The sequence below is a fragment of the Syngnathus typhle genome, linkage group LG18 (genome assembly GCF_033458585.1).
Source record: "Syngnathus typhle isolate RoL2023-S1 ecotype Sweden linkage group LG18, RoL_Styp_1.0, whole genome shotgun sequence".
NCBI lineage: Eukaryota > Metazoa > Chordata > Actinopteri > Syngnathiformes > Syngnathidae > Syngnathus > Syngnathus typhle.
In genome coordinates this window covers 235896-257468 of record NC_083755.1, presented here as the reverse complement: position 1 = coordinate 257468, position 21573 = coordinate 235896, and the positions used below count along the sequence as shown (strand labels likewise).

At 36.3% G+C, this 21573-nt stretch overlaps 1 protein-coding gene across 6 annotated transcripts in view; it reads left to right on the top strand.

Moving 5' to 3' along the window:
• LOC133143015 (uncharacterized) overlaps window positions 1-21573 on the top strand; it is a 97997-nt gene that overhangs the window by 62322 nt on the left and 14102 nt on the right. For 5 of the 6 annotated variants that reach the window (XR_009710342.1, XM_061264737.1, XM_061264735.1 and 2 more), the window contains 9 exons: window positions 12959-13397; window positions 13472-13540; window positions 13730-13873; window positions 14386-14540; window positions 15712-15853; window positions 16079-16236; window positions 16412-19731; window positions 20469-20588; window positions 20875-21009. Coding sequence is in view for 5 of the 6 variants with exons in the window: in XM_061264737.1 (XP_061120721.1) it covers window positions 12959-13397; window positions 13472-13540; window positions 13730-13873; window positions 14386-14540; window positions 15712-15790 (886 nt within the window). In the remaining variant the exon portion in view is untranslated. The remainder of the gene's footprint in view (window positions 1-12958; window positions 13398-13471; window positions 13541-13729; window positions 13874-14385; window positions 14541-15711; window positions 15854-16078; window positions 16237-16411; window positions 19732-20468; window positions 20589-20874; window positions 21010-21573) is intronic. The other variant, XM_061264734.1, reaches the window with a different exon arrangement.

The following is a 21573-nucleotide window of genomic DNA, read 5'->3' as shown; positions in this document are numbered from 1 at the left end:
TTCAACCCATTTCAACTTTCAACTGTTCATCATTTTTCTACCTATTCCACAACTTCCCACTTACCAAAAACTTCACATCTTTTATTTTGAAATTCGCCACAAATTCTCCAAATATTCTACATTTCTCAAGTAATTCAACACGTTTCAACATCGTTCGGCAGCATTCCCCGAAGAAGTTATTCATACATTTCGCCTTCACACGCAATTTCTCCAGAAATTGCAAAATTCTAGTTGTGTGAAGGCGAAGGCCTTCACACATATGTTATTCTACACCATTCTCTATTATTGTGTGAAGGCGAAGGCCTTCACACATATGTTATTCTACTCCATTTACTTTATTATTATTATTATTATTATTATTCTATTTTATTCCCGCCACTTTTTTGTCCCGCTTCTTCTTCCACAAAATTCATCCGATTCACTCCATTCCACTTTTCACGTATTCCAAATATTCACGACATGAGCGCTTGTATTTTTCTCATTCCGAAAATTTTCCGATTCCGCAAGATTCCCAAAATTCCGACAAATTTTTCCCCATCCATTCTTAATGGCACATTCCACATTTCACAAAATTTCGTGTTTCACCTCTAACTTCTACATTTTTCAACCGATTCAACCCATTCCAACTTTCAACTGTTCATCTTTTGCCTACCTATTCCACAACTTCCCACTTACCAAAAATTCCAAATTCTCAAATTTGAAATTCAACCAAAATTCTCTCAAATTCCGTTATTCCACTCTAATTTCTACATTTTTCAACCGATTCAACCCATTCCAAATGCATTCACCTTATGCTTCCCACATTCACTCCCATTCACCCCCACTTCCACTACGCCTACACATTCAACCCTTGACCCCCAATTCCAGTGTGGCGGCCATCTTGGATTGACCCTCAAGTGCCCCCAATGAACCCAAAATGAACCGGAAGTGCCCCAGATCAAACCGAAAGTGACCCCAAATAGACCGGAAGTGACCTCAGGTAAACCGGAAGTGACCCCAAATCAAACCGGAAGTGACCCCAAATGTACCGGAAGTGGCCTTTTTAGACCGGAAATGACCCCTAATAAACCGGAAGTGACCTCAGACGAACCGGAAGTGACCCAAATTAAACCGGAAGTGACCCAAATAAACCGGAAGTGACCCCAAATAGACCGGAAGTGACCCCAAATAGACCGGAAGTGACCTCTGGTAAACCGGAAGTGACCCCAAATCAAACCGGAAGTGACCCAAAATGAACCGGAAGTTACCTTTTTAGACCGGAAATGACCCCAAATAAACCGGAAGTGACCTCAGCTAGACCGGAAGTGACCTGTTTTAAACCGGAAGTGACCCAAATAAACCGGAAGTGACCCCAAATAGACCGGAAGTGACCCCAAATAGACCGGAAGTGACCTCTGGTAAACCGGAAGTCACCCCAAATCAAACCGGAAGTGACCCAAAATGAACCGGAAGTGACCTTTTTAGACCGGAAATGACCCCAAATAAACCGGAAGTGACCTCAGCTAAACCGGAAGTGACCTATTTTAAACCGGAAGTGACCCAAATAAACAGGAAGTGACCCAAATTACACCGGAAATGACCCGAATCAAGCCGGAAGTGACCTTATTTCAACACTAAGTGCCCCAAATGGCTACATTTGCGCTAACGTCTTCGTTTTTTGTCCGATTTAACCCGTTTCAACATTTTTACCCCAAAAGTGAACCTCCTGAGGCCGTTTTTTTTGGTTTTGTTCCAAATTTAGAAAGATTTTGGCGCAATTGCTTTTTTTTATTTTCCCATTCATTCTCTATGGGGATTCAACATTTGCTCTAACTTCTACATTTTTTAACTGATTCAACCCGTTCCAACTTTAAACTGTTCATCTTTTGCCTACCTATTCCACAACTTCCCACTTACCAACAATTCCAAATTTAAAATTCAACCAAATTCTCCAAAATTTCGTTTTTCTACTCTAACTTCTACATTTTTCTACCGATTCAACCCATTCCAACTTTCAACTGTTCATCTTTTGCCTACCTATTCCACAACTTCCCACTTACCAAATATTCCAAACTTTCAATTTTGAAATTCACCACAAATTCTCCAAATATTCTACATTTCTCAAGTAATTCAACACGTTTCAACATCGTTCGGCAGCATTCCCCGAAAAAGTTATTCATACATTTCGCCTTCACACGCAATTTCTCCAGAAATTGCAAAATTCTAGTTATTATTCTCTTTTATTCTCCACACTTTTTTGACACGTTTCATCTTCCACATAATTCATCCGATTCACTCCATTCCACTTTTCACGTATTCCAAATATTCACGCGACGAGCGCTTGTATTTTTCTCGTTCCGAAAATTTTCCGATTCCGCAAAATTCCCAAAATTCCGACAAATTTTTCCCCATTCATTCTTAATGGCACATTCGACATTTCACATTTACGTCGTTCCAATTTGAAATTCACATCATTCAGCACATTCTAATCACATTCGGAAGGATTCTCGACATTCCCAAAATTCCCAAATTCGAAAATTTCACGTTTTCACGTTAAAAATTCCGACAAATTTTCACAAAATTTCGTTTTTCACCTCTAACTTCTACATTTTTCAACCGATTCAACTCGTTCCAACTTTCAACTGTTCATCTTTTGCCTACCTATTCCACAACGTCCCACTTACCAAAAACTTCACATCTTTTATTTTGAAATTCAACCAAAATTCTCTAAAATTTCGTTTTTCTACTCTAATTTCTACATTTTTCAACCGATTCAACCCATTCCAACTTTCAACTGTTCATTATTTTTCTACTGATTCCACAACTTCCCACTTACCAAAAGCTTCACATCTTTTATTTTGAAATTCACACCCAATTCCTTTTCCCTTCTCATTTCTACATTTTTCAACCGATTCAACCCATTCCAACTTTCAACTGTTCATCATTTTTCTACCTATTCCACAACTTCCCACTTACCAAAAACTTCACATCTTTTATTTTGAAATTCACACCCAATTTCCTTTTCCCTTCTCATTTCTACATTTTTCAACCGATTCAACCCATTCCAACTTTCAACTGTTCATTATTTTTCTACCGATTCCACAACTTCCCACTTACCAAAAGCTTCACATCTTTTATTTTGAAATTCACACCCAATTCCTTTTCCCTTCTCATTTCTACATTTTTCAACCGATTCAACCCATTCCAACTTTCAACTGTTCATCATTTTTCTACCTATTCCACAACTTCCCACTTACCAAAAACTTCACGTCTTTTATTTTGAAATTCACACCCAATTTCCTTTTCCCTTCTCATTTCTACATTTTTCAACCGATTCAACCCATTCCAACTTTCAACTGTTCATCATTTTTCTACCTATTCCACAACTTCCCACTTACCAAAAACTTCACATCTTTTATTTTGAAATTCACACCCAATTTCCTTTTCCCTTCTCATTTCTACATTTTTCAACCGATTCAACCCATTCCAACTTTCAACTGTTCATCATTTTTCTACCTATTCCACGACTTCCCACTTACCAAAAACTTCACATCTTTTATTTTGAAATTCACACCCAATTCCCTTTTCCCTTCTCATTTCTACAGTTTTCAACCGATTCAACCCATTCCAACTTTCAACTGTTCATCATTTTTCTACCTATTCCACAACTTCCCACTTACCAAAAACTTCACATCTTTTATTTTGAAATTCACACCCAATTCCCTTTTCCCTTCTCATTTCTACATTTTTCAACCGATTCAACCCATTCCAACTTTCAACTGTTCATCATTTTTCGACCTATTCCACAACTTCCCACTTACCAAAAACTTCACATCTTTTATTTTGAAATTCGCCACAAATTCTCCAAATATTCTACATTTCTCAAGTAATTCAACACGTTTCAACATCGTTCGGCAGCATTCCCCGAAAAAGTTATTCATACATTTCGCCTTCACACGCAATTTCTCCAGAAATTGCAAAATTCTAGTTGTGTGAAGGCGAAGGCCTTCACACATATGTTATTCTACACCATTCTCTATTATTATTATTCTCTTTTATTCTCCTCACTTTTTTGACACGTTTCATCTGCCACATAATTCATCCGATTCACTCCATTCCACTTTTCACGTATTCCAAATATTCACGCGACGAGCGCTTGTATTTTTCTCGTTCCGAAAATTTACCGATTCCGCAAAATTCCCAAAATTCCGACAAATTTTTCCCCATTCATTCTTAATGGCACATTCGACATTTCACATTTACGTCGTTCCAATTTGAAATTCACATCATTCAGCACATTCTAATCACATTCGGAAGGATTCTCGACATTCCCAAAATTCCCAAATTCGAAAATTTCACGTTTTCACGTTAAAAATTCCGACAAATTTTCACAAAATTTTGTTTTTCAGCTCTAACTTCTACATTTTTCAACCGATTCAACTCGTTCCAACTTTCAACTGTTCATCTTTTGCCTACCTATTCCACAACGTCCCACTTACCAAAAACTTCACATCTTTTATTTTGAAATTCAACCAAAATTCTCTAAAATTTCGTTTTTCTACTCTAATTTCTACATTTTTCAACCGATTCAACCCATTCCAACTTTCAACTGTTCATTATTTTTCTACCGATTCCACAACTTCCCACTTACCAAAAGCTTCACATCTTTTATTTTGAAATTCACACCCAATTCCTTTTCCCTTCTCATTTCTAAATTTTTCAACCGATTCAACCCATTCCACCTTTCAACTGTTCATCATTTTTCTACCTATTCCACAACTTCCCACTTACCAAAAACTTCACGTCTTTTATTTTGAAATTCACACCCAATTTCCTTTTCCCTTCTCATTTCTACATTTTTCAACCGATTCAACCCATTCCAACTTTCAACTGTTCATCATTTTTCTACCTATTCCACAACTTCCCACTTACCAAAAACTTCACATCTTTTATTTTGAAATTCAACCAAAATTCTCTCAAATTCCGTTTTTGTACTCTAATTTCTACATTTTTCAACCGATTCAACCCATTCCAACTTTCAACTGTTCATCATTTTTCTACCATATTCCACAACTTCCCAAATACTTCACATCTTTTATTTTGAAATTCACACCCAATTCCTTTTTCCCTTCTCATTTCTACATTTTTCAACCGATTCAACCCATTTCAACTTTCAACTGTTCATCATTTTTCTACCTATTCCACAACTTCCCACTTACCAAAAACTTCACATCTTTTATTTTGAAATTCGCCACAAATTCTCCAAATATTCTACATTTCTCAAGTAATTCAACACGTTTCAACATCGTTCGGCAGCATTCCCCGAAGAAGTTATTCATACATTTCGCCTTCACACGCAATTTCTCCAGAAATTGCAAAATTCTAGTTATTATTATTATTCTCTTTTATTCTCCACACTTTTTTGACACGTTTCATCTTCCACATAATTCATCCGATTCACTCCATTCCACTTTTCACGTATTCCAAATATTCACGCGACGAGCGCTTATATTTTTCTCGTTCCGAAAATTTTCCGATTCCGCAAAATTCCCAAAATTCCGACAAATTTTTCCCCATTCATTCTTAATGGCACATTCGACATTTCACATTTACGTCGTTCCAATTTGAAATTCACATCATTCAGCACATTCTAATCACATTCGGAAGGATTCTCGACATTCCCAAAATTCCCAAATTCGAAAATTTCACGTTTTCACGTTAAAAATTCCGACAAATTTTCACAAAATTTCGTTTTTCACCTCTAACTTCTACATTTTTCAACCGATTCAACTCGTTCCAACTTTCAACTGTTCATCTTTTGCCTACCTATTCCACAACGTCCCACTTACCAAAAACTTCACATCTTTTATTTTGAAATTCAACCAAAATTCTGTAAAATTTCGTTTTTCTACTCTAATTTCTACATTTTTCAACCGATTCAACCCATTCCAACTTTCAACTGTTCATTATTTTTCTACTGATTCCACAACTTCCCACTTACCAAAAGCTTCACATCTTTTATTTTGAAATTCACACCCAATTCCTTTTCCCTTCTCATTTCTACATTTTTCAACCGATTCAACCCATTCCAACTTTCAACTGTTCATCATTTTTCGACCTATTCCACAACTTCCCAAAAACTTCACATCTTTTATTTTGAAATTCACACCCAATTCCTTTTTCCCTCCTCATTTCAACATTTTTCAACCGATTCAACTCGTTTCAACATCATTCTGCAACATTCCTTAAATATTTATTCAACTTCTTCACCTTCACACGCAATTCCTTCAGGAATTGCAAATTCTAGTTATTATTAGTGTGAAGGTGAAGACCTTCACACTATTGTTATTCCTGTCCTTTATTATTAGTGTGAAGGTGAAGACCTTCACACTATTGTTATTCCTGTCCTTTATTATTATTCTACTTATTCTGCCCACTTTTTTGGTGCTTAACTACTTCCACATACTTCAACCGATTCACTCCATTCCACTTTTCACTTATTCCAAATATTCATGGCAAGTGTGCTCACATTTTTCTCATTCCAAAAATTTTCCGTTTTCGCATAATTCATAAATTTATGGCGATTTTTGCCCCATTCATTCTTAATGGCAGATTCAACATTTCACATTTACGTTGTTCCAGTTTGAAATTCACCTCATTCAACACATTCAAATCACATTGGGGACATTCCCAAACTTGCCAAATTCAACATTTTCACGTTTTCATCTTTTATTTTGAAATTCACACCCAATTCCTTTTTCCCTTTTCCTTTCTCATTTCTACATTTTTCAACCGATTCAACCCATTCCAACTTTCCACTGTTCATCTTTTCTCTACCTATTCCACAACTTCCCACTTACCAAAAACTTCACATCTTTTATTTTGAAATTCAACCAAAATTCCCTAAAATTTCCTTTTTCTACTCTAATTTCTACATTTTTCAACCGATTCAACCCATTCCAACTTTCAACTGTTCATCTTTTCTCTACCTATTCAACAACTTCCCACTTACCAAAAACTTCACATCTTTTATTTTGAAATTCACACCCAATTCCTTTTCCCTTCTCATTTCTACATTTTTCAACCGATTCAACCCATTCCAACTTTCAACTGTTCATCATTTTTCTACCTATTCCACAACTTCCCACTTACCAAAAACTTCACATCTTTTATTTTGAAATTCACACCCCATTCCTTTTTCCCTTCTCATTTCTACATTTTTCAACCGATTCAACCCGTTCCAACTTTCAACTGTTCATCATTTTTCTACTTATTCCACAACTTCCCACTTACCAAAAAATTCACATCTTTTATTTTGAAATTCACGCCCAATTCCCTTTTCCCTTCTCATTTCTACATTTTTCAACCGATTCAACCCATTCCAACTTTCAACTGTTCATCATTTTTCTACCTATTCCACAACTTCCCACTTACCAAAAATTTCACATCTTTTATTTTGAAATTCCCACCCAATTCCTTTTTCCCTTCTCATTTCTACATTTTTCAACCGATTCAACCCATTCCAACTTTCAACTGTTCATCATTTTTCTACCTATTCCACAACTTCCAATTTACCGAAAACTTCAGGTCTTTTATTTTGAAATTCATACCCAATTCCTTTTTCCCTTCTCATTTCTACATTTTTCAACCCATTCAACCCATTCCAACTTTCAACTGTTCATCATTTCTTTACCTATTCCACAACTTAACAAAAACTTCATATCTTTTATTTTGAAATTCACACCCAGTTCCTTTTTCCCTTCTCATTTCTACATTTTTCAACCGATTCAACTCGTTTCAACGTCATTCTGCAACATTCCTTAAATATTTATTCAACTTCTTCACCTTCACACGCAATTCCTTCAGGAATTGCAAATTCTAGTTATTATTATTATTCAACTTCCGCTCACTTTTTTGACGCTTAACTACTTCCACATACTTCAACCGATTCACTCCATTCCACTTTTCACTTATTCCAAATATTCATGACACGTCTGCTCACATTTTTCACGTTCCAAATTTTTTCCGTTTTCGCAAAATTCACAAATTTATGGCGAATTTCGCCCCATTCATTCTTAATGGCAGATTCAACATTTCACATTAACGTTGTTCCAGTTTGAAATTCACATCATTCAACACATTCAAATCACATTGGGGACATTCCCAAACTTGCCTAATTCAACATTTTCATGTTTTCATCTTTTATTTTGAAATTCACACCCAATTCCTTTTTCCCTTTTCCCTTCTCATTTCTACATTTTTCAACCGATTCAACCCATTCCAACTTTCAACTGTTCATCTTTTGCCTACCTATTCCACAACTTCCCACTTACCAAAAACTTCACATCTTTTATTTTGAAATTCAACCAAAATTCTCTAAAATTTCGTTTTTCTACTCTAATTTCCACATTTTTCAACCGATTCAACCCATTCCAACTTTCAACTGTTCATCATTTTTCTACCTATTCCACAACTTCCCAAAAACTTCACATCTTTTATTTTGAAATTCACAATATTCCCTTTTCCTTTCTCATTTCTACATTTTTCAACCGATTCAACCCATTCCAACTTTCAACTGTTCATCATTTTTCTACCTATTCCACAACTTCCCACTTACCAAAAACTTCGCGTCTTTTATTTTGAAATTCACACCCATTTCCTTTTTCCCTTCTCATTTCTACATTTTTCAACCGATTCGACCCATTCCAACTTTCAACTGTTCATCTTTTTTTTTCCTATTCCACAACTTACCAAAAACTTCACATCTTTTATTTTGAAATTCACACCCAGTTCCTTTTCCCTTCTCATTTCTACATTTTTCAACCGATTCAACTCGTTTCAACATCATTCTGCAGCATTCCTTAAATATTTATTCAACTTCTTCACCTTCACACGCAATTCCTTCAGGAATTGCAAATTCTAGTTATTATTCTACTTATTCCGCTCACTTTTTCGGCGCTTAACTAATTCCACATACTTCAACCGATTCACTCCATTCCACTTTTCACTTATTCCAAAAATTCATGGCAACACTGCTCACATTTTTCTCATTCCAATAATTTTCCGTTTTCGCATAATTCACAAATTTATGGCGATTTTTGCCCCATTCATTCTTAATGGCAGATTCAACATTTCACATTTACGTTGTTCCTGTTTGAAATTCACATAATTCAACACATTCAAATCACATTGGGGACATTCCCAAACTTGCCAAATTCAAAATTTTCACGTTTTCACTTTTAAAATTTGCATAGAATTTTGCAAAATTTCATAAAATTTCGTTTTTCACTTCTAACTTCTACATTTTTCCACCGATTCAACTCGTTCCAACTTTCAACTATTCATCTTTTGCCTACCTATTCCACAACTTCCCACTTACCAAAAACTTCAGATCTTTTATTTTGAAATTCAACTAAAATTCTCTAAAATTTCGTTTTTCTACTCTAATTTCCACATTTTTCAACCGATTCAACCCATTCCAACTTTCAACTGTTCATCATTTTTCTACCTATTCCACAACTTCCCATAAATTTCACATCTTTTATTTTGAAATTCACACCCAATTCCTTTTTCCGTTCTCATTTCTACATTTTTCAACCGATTCAACCCGTTCCAACTTTCAACTGTTTATCTTTTGCCTACCTATTCCACAACTTCCCACTTACCAAAAACTTCACATCTTTTATTTTGAAATTCACACCCAATTCCCTTTTCCCTTCTCATTTCTACATTTTTCAACCGATTCAACCCATTCCAACTTTCAACTGTTCATCATTTTTCTACCTATTCCACAACTTCCCACTTATTAAAAACTTCACTTCTTTTATTTTGAAATTCACACAATTCCCTTTTCCCTTCTCATTTCTACATTTTTCAACCGATTCAACCCATTCCAACTTTCAACTGTTCATCTTTTGCCTACCTATTCCACAACTTCCCACTTACCAAAAACTTCACATCTTTTATTTTGAAATTCAACCAAAATTCTCTAAAATTTCGTTTTTCTACTCTAATTTCCACATTTTTCAACCGATTCAACCCATTCCAACTTTCAACTGTTCATCATATTTCTACCTATTCCACAACTTCCCACTTACCAAAAAATTCACATCTTTTATTTTGAAATTCACGCACAATTCCTTTTTCCCTTCTCATTTCTACATTTTTCAACCGATTCAACCCATTCCAACTTTCAACTGTTCATCATTTTTCTACCTATTCCCCAACTTCCCACTTACCAAAAAATTCACATCTTTTATTTTGAAATTCACGCCCAATTCCTTTTTCCCTTCTCATTTCTACATTTTTCAACCGATTCGACCCATTCCAACTTTCAACTGTTCATCATTTCTTTACCTATTCCACAACTTAACAAAAACTTCACATCTTTTATTTTGAAATTCACACCCATTTCCTTTTTCCTTTCTCATTTCCACATTTTTCAACCGATTCAACTCGTTTCAACGTCATTCTGCAACATTCCTTAAATATTTATTCAACTTCTTCACCTTCACACGCAATTCCTTCAGGAATTGCAAATTCTAGTTATTATTATTATTCAACATCTTCTGCCCACTTTTTTGACGCTTAACTACTTCCACATACTTCAACCTATTCACTCCATTCCACTTTTCACTTATTCCAAATATTCATGGCACGACTGCTCACATTTTTCTCGTTCCAAAAATTTTCCGTTTTCGCATAATTCATAAATTTATGGCGATTTTTGCCCCATTCATTCTTAATGGCAGATTCAACATTTCACATTTACGTTGTTCCAGTTTGAAATTCACATCATTCAACACATTCAAATCACATTGGGGACATTCCCAAACTTCCCAAATTCAAAATTTTCACGTTTTCACTTTTAATATTTGCATAAAATTTTGCAAAATTTCATAAAATTTCCTTTTTCACTTCTAACTTCTACATTTTTCCACCGATTCAACTCGTTCCAACTTTCAACCGTTCATCATTTTTCTACCTATTCCACAACTTCCCACTTACCAAAAACTTCACATCTTTTATTTTGAAATTCAACCAAAATTCTCTCAAATTCCGTTTTTGTACTCTAATTTCTACATTTTTCAACCGATTCAACCATTCCAACTTTCAACTGTTCATCATTTTTCTACCTATTCCACAACTTCCCAAATACTTCACATCTTTTATTTTGAAATTCACACCCAATTCCTTTTCCCTTCTCATTTCTACATTTTTCAACCGATTCAACCCATTCCAACTTTCAACTGTTCATCATTTTTCTACCTATTCCACAACTTCCCACTTACCAAAATCTTCAAATCTTTTAATTTGAAATTCACACCCAATTCCCTTTTCCCTTCTCATTTCTACATTTTTCAACCGATTCAACCCATTCCAACTTTCAACTGTTCATCATTTTTCTACCTATTCCACAACTTCCCAATTACCAAAAGCTTCACATCTTTTATTTTGAAATTCACACCCAATTCCTTTTCCCTTCTCATTTCTACATTTTTCAACCGATTCAACCCATTCCAACTTTCAACTGTTCATCATTTTTCTACCTATTCCACAACTTCCCACTTACCAAAAACTTCGCATCTTTTATTTTGAAATTCACACCCAATTTCCTTTTCCCTTCTCATTTCTACATTTTTCAACCGATTCAACCCATTCCAACTTTCAACTGTTCATCATTTTTCTACCTATTCCACAACTTCCCAATTACCAAAAACTTCACATCTTTTATTTTGAAATTCACACCCAATTCCCTTTTCCCTTCTCATTTCTACATTTTTCAACCGATTCAACCCATTCCAACTTTCAACTGTTCATCATTTTTCTACCTATTCCACAACTTACCAAAAACTTCACATCTTTTATTTTGAAATTCACCACAAATTCTCCAAATTTTCTACATTTCTCAAGTAATTCAACACGTTTCAACATCGTTCGGCAGCATTCCCCGAAGAAGTTATTCATACATTTCGCCTTCACACGCAATTTCTCCAGAAATTGCAAAATTCTAGTTATATCTATTATACCTATGTCCTCAAAAAAAAAGGATCCATTAGTAAGCATCTCTCGAACAATATATTTCTTCATATGGCTTAGTTTGTGAGACAGACAGTGAATGTACATCTTGTCTTGAATAAATATCAATCAGTAGTGCGGACTCTAAAACGAAATGAGCAAATAATCCGAGTCATATTGTATAAACTTAATTGTACAATTAAAAAATGCGCAATATTGTTCTATCCGTGTTCTAACATTGTGATGCCGCCTTAACAAGGCTGCGTGGACACCTCTTTTGATCTGTACCGCGTGTGGGAAAAAAGCCTGAGAACTAGTGCGCGGCCAGAAAAAAACAAACGTGGCGCTGTCAATCATGCGAGTTGCGCGGCTAGATCAGAGTCAACTCTCACCACCGTTTCTGGCAGTAGTATGCAGATGTTTATTTCACTATAACAAATAGAAAATCAATCTTTGCTTACCGTGGGAACAAATGCACAGGTGCCAACGTATGAGCTTCCAAAATTATGTAGGGGATGAAATTGTAGATCAAAGGAGTCAACTCTTAACATCTTCCAAAATACACAATATTGGAAGTAGTCCATTGGAAATAAATAAATAAATTAATTAATTAATAAATTAATAAATAAAAACGAAATGTTAACAGATAGATAGATAGATAGATAGATAGATAGATAGATAGATAGATAGATAGATAGATAGATAGATAGATAGATAGATAGATAGATAGATAGATAGATAGATAGATAGATAGATAGATAGATAGATAAAAACAACAAAAACAATTCAACAATAGATATTGGGGAAGGGTATACACACTTACCATAATCCTTCCAAAGGGGTAGGGCTGCTCTTTTATGAAATCAGTTTCTGTCATCACGTAGACTAATTAAACCACATATAAGTGCTGTCGTAATTATGTCTCTGCCGATCAGTTATTGTTTTTATTTATTTTTTTCAGAATGGAAAACCTTTGGACCCTCCAACAATTGCCAGCGGCTCTCACGGCAAAAGTGGTGGCCTTAAAAACAAATGAGAAACATTCTCGATGGGTCCTAAAAGAGGATGGCACGGTGCAGGCTGGGGCCTCCCACTTTAACACAGTGGCTGCCCTCTGTGATGGCCACCGTGTTTGCAAAATTGTGTTGTTTGCAAATTTAGCCTCCGACGTCTCTGTCGGAAGTACATTTCGATTTATTAATTTTGGCCGGGGAAGAGAAGAAGGGGTCCTCCTCTCCCGGCACAACACCACCATTTACGTGGCTGGGGGGATGGAGGTGACGCCTGATTTGGAGGCAAAGGGGACAGCTCTGCTGTACCCTTCAAGTATTACCAGGGAATTAAAGGACATCAGCCATGAGGAGGGTGTCCTGTTTACGACAGACGGCATTGTCTCTGCTGTAAGATCACGCTTTCTCTTTTTGCTCCCTCTCCTTCATGAAGTATTGATGTTTAATCTGTCTTTATTTTTTAGATCCGCCCCATTAGGATGGTGCTGACACGCGCGATCCCAGTCCCATTGGGCATCTTTTATTTGAAAAAAGTAAACTGATTGTTCTCTTTCTCTCTCACACTATGTGTGCGTGCGTGCGCATGTGTGTGTCTAAATATAGATATATATCACCCTCTCATTTCACCTGAGTAAGGTCCCTTCGGGCATCATGTTGCCTTTGTAATTGCAGCGTAGATCTACATTCCAACACCTAGTACTAATTTGACATTTTCATTATAGGATCAAACGGAAATAAAGGTGCTCAGGTGGCGGGAGAGCAACTTTTTTCGAGTAGTTGTTGGACAGCGGCTTTCAATGACGCACTTGACGACATCGTGTTCTGATGGCGTGGAGCTCCACACCACAGAAAATACTGTGATAAAGGTACCTAAAGCAAGCAGTTTTTTCCCGTGTATAAACAAAGTTATTTTAAATTTAAACAATACTGTTATTTACTTGAGATAAACTGCTATCAGTGGCTCATCATCATCAAGGCTGAAGTCAGAATCATGCTTTAGAGTTTTCTCTAAATCTGGATCACCAATTTTGTAAGATTTTGTCTCAGATACAGCTCTATCAGGAAGACATACAATTTCACTTGCTTCCCTGACTGTATAAAATCATTGTGGTTGTAATTATGTTCATGAAATTAATCAAATTGTTTTAGGTTTTACGTTTTTTATCTGTCTGCCTGTCTATCTATCCATCTATCCATCTATCTATCTATCTAACCAACCTACCTACCTACCTACCTACCCAACCGAACCAACTTCATCCATCCATCCATCCATCCATCCATCCATCCATCCATCCATCCATCCATCATGTTTCATGCATCATGTTTTCTCGTAGTGTTTTAAACCCATAATAAATTGTCAAAACATTTCTTTGCGCAGGAACTGGAAGAAAAGTTTCATGTTGTGGCCTTTAAAATAAAAGGCAAACACGTGGAGCTTGTCAACCTCAACAATGCCACCAAAACGGTTCCTTTGGATGAGTGGAACCAAAGATTCCCCGAGGGCCCTAATTTTCCCCCAGAGGGGTTTTTGTGGTAATTTTGTTTGAAATTTTGTTCTATTGTTTGTGTTTCTTGTTACTTCTTTGTTGTTCTGTTTAATATGTACTATAATTAAAGTTTGAATTTAAATGCACAAAATCGTCATTGTTTATTTTATTTATTTTTATAAAATTGAATTAATTTAATCTAAATTATGATCATATATTTCACCTCTTAGTTATATTTTGTTGTCCGTGTATAAATTGTGTATTGCGTCATTATATTAAATGTATTAGTTGTATAAGATAAGATAAGATAATCCTTTATTATTCCCTCAATGGGGAAACTCCTATGTTAGCAGCAGTACACTTAACATTACAAGCAAAGTCTTCCGTGGATTTAAGGCACCCGTTTTATTAAATTACCGTATTTATTCCAATTATCACCCATTATTGTCCGATTGCCAAGGGGCACTGAAAAGGGCGATAATATGTATATTTTCCTTATGTAGTATCTCACTGGTGTTCTTAACACGAGGACAGCGGCTGTTTTGAGCTACCTCTAACAGCGGGGTGCGTCAATTGACGCTCCATCGATGCGACACGCTACCGTCGCACATCACGTGTTGTACACGTCATATTAACGCGATCGTCTTGTTCGAGCCCATGCCCCGAGAACGTAATTGTGTGAGGATATGGTCGCGGAGTGACTAGTGTAATTGTATCATAGTTTATGGAGAAAACCAATTTAAAAGGGACATTCAACGCGCTGTCAAATCAGTCATATTTAAACTTGCGCAATGACGTCGGCATGTGGTCGCGGAGGAAAACGTAAGTTTTGGGGGGAATTTCTTAGCAGCATGGGCGATAATTAGAGGTATCAATGTTTTATTTATGCCATCGCTAACACACACAGGGCGGTTAGTAGGATATGGGCGATAATTAGAATAATTACGGTATTGCAAATACAATTGCAAAGAAACAATTGGTTGAGGAGCAGTTTTATAGCAGATTTTTGTTGTTGTATTGCGATACCGTATTGCTAATGCTAATCTGTTGATTGTGTCGCGAGAGAGAGAGAGAGCGAGAGAGAGTGTCTCAGTAAAGATATCTGTCACACTCTCATTTCACCTGAGTAAGGTCCCTTAGGGCATCATGTTGCCTTAGTAATTGAAGCCTAGATCTACATTTCAACAACTAGTACTAATTTGACATTTTCATTACAGGATCAAAGAGAAATTAAGGTCCTCTCATGGCGCGAAACCAACTTTTACCATGTCAAACTTGGACAGCGGCTGTCCATGACACACGACAACATCATCTTCTAGTGGCGTGGAGCTCCACTCCACAGAAAATACTGTCATAAAGGTACCTAAAGCAAGCAGTTTTGTATGTGTATAAACAAAGGTGTTCTCAATTGAATCTGTCTGTCTGTCTGTCTGTCTGTTTATATATCTATATCTAACCAACCTACTTACCTACCTACCTACCCAACCCCATCCATCCATCCATCCATCCATCCATCCATCCATCCATCATGTTTTCTCGTGGTGTTTCAAACATAATAAATTGTCATGAAATTTCTTTGCGCAGGAACTGGAAGAAGAGCCCTTTCGCTTTGTGGCCTTTAAAATCAAAGGTGAACAGGTGGAGTTTGTGGACGCCACCAATGCCACCAGAATGGTTCCATTAGAGGAGTGGAACCAAAAATTCCCCGATGGCCCTAATCTTCCCCTAGAGGGGTTTTTGTGGTAATTTTTTTTTTGTTCTGTTGTTTGTATTTTGTGTTACTTGTTTGTTCTGTTTAAAATGTTCTACTATTAAAGTTTAAAGTTAAATGCACAAAATAATCATTGTTTATTTTATTCATTTTTATTAAATTTTGATAATATATTTCACCACTTCATCAACATTTGCCCCCTATAGAGACCACCCTCAGAGGCCGGCCTCTTCGACCTGCGACCAGAGATGCTGGCGTGGCTCCACGACACCAAGTTGGAACGTGAGAGAGAGAGAGGCAACGTCAGGTGACCCAGTTTATTATTTTGTTTATAGCAAATACAGTCGCAAATATATTGTTTCAATGTGTAGTTAATGGTATTAATGTGTATATGATTTTAATTTATTTTAATCTATAGTAATGGTATTTTACCCATGTCTTATTTTGGGATATTTGTAACTTCTGCTGTCTTTATTTTAGTATTCTGGAATACTATGGTTTATTTTGAAAATGTTGCTCAGATGTCGCATGTATTCCCATTCTAGATTGATAGATAGAATTTACGGTAGCGTTCTTTGGCCCGCTGTCCAAAGAACATAGAAAACAATACGGAATACGATCATCTCATGTGCGGTGGCACCACAAAGTAGATTGCAGAAGTTAACTCAGCAGCATGGACGCGTTCCAGGCAGTTACTGCGACCGCAAGGGGGTAAGTATTACTAAAAAGAAGCACACAAGTTTCAAACTTGCCGAGTGGACAGTGAAGCAGAAAATAGATTTGTCAAAAAGTGTGAGGAAAATATGCACTGTCTGCCGACTCACATTTTCCATAGTCCATGTGGAACTGACTCACCTTAAGCAACACGGTGAACACGAACGAAAAAACGCACAACTAAGCAAGGGGGAACCTGGACAGATCCATCAGGCAACGACAAAGATGGTACGTAAATATTTTTTTAAACCCTCTCAAGGTTAATATGAGAATGTACAATGGATGTCTATCGTATAGAAAAAGCTATATTTGCTTTTGGGTGTAATAAATGACCAGGTAAATGGATAGATAATACATAAAAACCATTCGTTTGCATACATTGATAAATAAAAGATCAACATTATGTGGCACTTGCCTCCCCAGAACTTTTGGTTTATAGGAAGGTTTGTTTTCTATTTAGAGGAAGAAACGCATGCGCCCAAGTGCAATATGTATTTTTGCCAGTAGAGGACGCTGAAACTAAATATGTTGCATAGCGGATGAGCTGTCTTAATCATTTCTGTCTGTAACAATTGCACACACAGCCTTACATTTGTAACAAGTTTCAAGAGATGTGCATATTTTTTCATTAGACATGCAATGTAATTCTGTCAACTTTTAAATAAACTATGTTATTTTACTTTTAATGTGGACAGAGGATTTATTTTTGGTGTTTTTGATTTTACTGCAGATTATCCAGACATCCCCAACGTCAAAGCAGCAGTATCTTTGGCCTCAGCATCCTTATTTTCCAATGGGATTTGTGGACAGGAATGTCTTTTTCGACATGTTCCAACTTTAAACTGTTCATCTCATGCTTAATAACTGTCGCTCAGCACTGACACCTGGTGGACGTTATGTTGTCATGCAGATGTTGTTATGCCTAATAAGAACAGATTCAGATTTGATTCTTAGTAGTTACCTTGCTGACTGTTTCTTGTTGACTAATACTTCTTGCGTATGTACTGTTTTTACTCGCTTATTGGTTTTCTTGCTTACTGCTTTTTCTAAAATGTACATATTCACCTGCAGTTTCCAAATTTTTTTAACCTATTTGTATTGTCCCAACATCAACAGGTTCAGCTAAATCCCACTTCATGTATACATCATTCAGTGTCATTTAACAGCGTTTTTCCTTTCTAACTTATTCATTTTGCCACCAATTCAACCCGTTTCAACATTTAGCTCATGCATTTTATGCCTAACTATTCCACAACTTCTCACTTACCAATAATTCGAAATTCTCTAAAATTTGGTTTTTCTACTCTAATTTCTACCATTTTCAACCGATTCTACCTAGTCCAACTTTCAACTGTTCATCTTTTGCCTACCTATTCCAAAACTTCCCACTTACCAAAATTCAAAATTTGAAATTCAACCAAATTCTCCAAAATTTCATTTTTCTATTCTAATTTCTACATTTTTCAACCGATTCAACCCATTCCAATTTTCAACTGTTCATCTTTTGCATACCTATTCCACAACTTCCCACTTACCAAATATTCCAAACTTTCAATTTTGAAATTCACCACAAATTCTCCAAATATTCTACATTTCTCAAGTAATTCAACACGTTTCAACATCGTTCGGCAGCATTCCCCGAAAAAGTTATTCATACATTTCGCCTTCACACGCAATTTCTCCAGAAATTGCAAAATTCTAGTTATTCTATTTTATTCTCCTCACTTTTTTGTCCAGCTTCTTCTTTCACAAAATTCATCCGATTCACTCCATTCCAATTTTCACGTATTCCAAATATTCAGGAAAGGGTGGCTTGTATTTTTCTCATTCCGAAAATTTTCCGATTCCGCAAAATTCCCAAAATTCCGACAAATTTTTCCCCATCCATTCTTAATGGCACATTCTACATTTCACAAAATTTCGTTTTTCACCTCTAATTTCTACATTTTTCAACCGATTCAACCCATTCCAACTTTCAACTGTTCATCTTTTGCCTACCTATTCCACAACTTCCCACTTACCAAAAATTCCAAATTTTCAAATTTGAAATTCAACCAAAATTCTCTAATATTCCGTTTTTCCACTCTAATTTCTACATTTTTCAACCGATTCAACCCATTCCAACTTTCAACTGTTCATCTTTTGCCTACCTATTCCACAACTTCCCACTTACCAAAAATTCCAAACTTGAAATTCAACCAAAAATCTCTCAAATTCCGTTTTTCTACTCTAATTTCTACATTTTTCAACCGATTCAACCATTCCAACTTTCAACTGTTCATCTTTTGCCTACCTATTCCACAACATCCCACTTACCAAATATTCCAAACTTTCAATTTTGAAATTCACCACAAACTCTCCAAATTTTCTCAAGTAATTCAACACGTTTCAACATCGTTCGGCAGCATTCCCCGAAGAAGTTATTCATACATTTCGCCTTCACATGCAATTTCTCCTGAAATTGCAAAATTCTAGTATTTATTGTGATATTTATACTTTACAATTTAAAATAAATTCACTGCACCCATTTTTATACAAAACAGCTTTATTTTATTATTTTGCAAAATAACCCAATGTTTTCAGAAATTGACCAAGATGTATCGGTCCATTTTTTAACGGAGTAATTTAAAAGGTTTAAATAAAGAATAAAATCACGGTATTACTGTTATTACTCGATTTGCTTCCATTGCAGGTGACATCTTTTGGACGCACACCAATGTTGCAGTCAAGAAAACCACGCCTGACAGAGGGCAATGAAATGCATCCTCCTCGATTCCTCCAACTACTTGAACCGAGCACAACTCATCAAAAAGTAATAATTAACTATTCCGACCTTTATGGCTTGTTGGTGAACAAACGTGATGAAAAGCAATGTGCAATTTGTCTTCCTTGTAGGCACTGTCTGAAGTTATACAAATCAATAGTGTCATTATCGTATACAAGTAGGAAGAAGACAACAGAAATATACTTAATGCAGTGCTACTAACCCGACTCTTACCTCTGTTTATTTTTATTCTTTTTAAATCTGAAGAGGTTTAAGGTTGCTGAGGACAAAACTATTAAGCTCTTAATTTTCTACAAATATCAATTAATATCTTAAACACACATCACTTGCTTTTTGAGCCACCAATGTCCCAACGGGGATTGAAGCATGCTGGAGCCTTTCCCAGCAATCATTGGGCAGGATGCGGGGGACACCCTGAACCGGTTGCCAGCTAGTTGCACTCACACCTATGGGTAATTTGGAGTGCTCAATCTGCCTACCATGCAATTGTTTTTTGGGGATGTGCGAGGAAACCGGAGTGCCCAGAGAAAACCCTCGCAGGCACGGGAAGAACATGCAAATGCTGCAAAGGGAGGGGCAGTGGTGGAATCAAACCTGGATTGGAAAACAAAGCATCAAATTTGCTTCATGAACCAGTTTTATTTGTCACTCTTCTTGACGGCACTCTCTTGTCAACATTGGGTCTGTTATTTGTATTGTCCAGTGTCTTGCGTAATGAGTTTAGAAAGATTAAAGCACAGTGAAACTTTATTGTGTGTTTGCAGATGCCCTCGGTGGAAGTCAGTCAGTCATTTTTCCAGCCCCACCCACCTGAGTTAATTTTCCAGAACTTCACTCCTGCACAATCTTACAAGTTACCTCTGCAACTGTTCAACAATGATAAGGTGCGGACTTAACGAAATAATTGAACTAATACAATATTCTAACCTTTAACTGGACCAAAGTGTCACAACTCCTAAATGAATGAATTATTATTATTTTCTTAATGCCAGTGTCTTTCTCGGTTTATTTTAGTGTGCAAAATGGTCAGAGATATAATGGTTCTATCTGTAAAACATAGGATGAAAAATAAGGTTTAAAACATACTTGAATGTTTCCAACTGTGTGTTTGATGCTCTGTTGATTTTAGGATTGTTATGGTGCTTTTGACAATTTGTGTTTGTTGTCAAGATATCACGGCATGTCAAGCTGGAGCATCAGGAGTCTGCTTATTTCCAAGTTGAAGGCCCAAAGGAGGCTAAGACTAAAGTAGCAGCAGGATTGTCAGTGGGCTTCACAGTCTGCTTCACTCCACAGGAGAACAAGGTACCTTCACTTTCATTCAGATACTTTCAGATTGTTTATAATATAGAATATTTTGTTTCACGTCGACCGGTTGTGGGATTTGTCTGATACATGAAAGCAGAACCAACGTTACACCAAAGGTTACCAGGAATCAAAGTTACACATTTATTTTCAATGTTTATTCTCAACATCATTAAATGATATTGTTTAGACACAGTTAGATTCATCACCTCATCGCTATTATAAAAAAAGTGTTTCTGAGAACCTCATCTAATACATAATTATAATATATGGCGTTCCTTAAAAGTTTGCTAGCTATGACCTAGCGTTATGTTAGCTAATAGCTGGCGTTATGTTGTTAATAGCTGGCGTTATGTTAGCATGGCTTATTTATACTCAAAACAGTTGAAAAAAAAGGACAAATGGACATCCGATAATGTGGCTGTCACCAAACTACTCTAATGCTTATTAAAGTCTAGTAACATTTAGCTATCACCGTTCTTATCTCCGTTGCCTTTCGCGGCGCCATCACCATGGTAACCATTATCATGGTGATGGCGCCGCGGCCACGGTACTGCGCTCTTT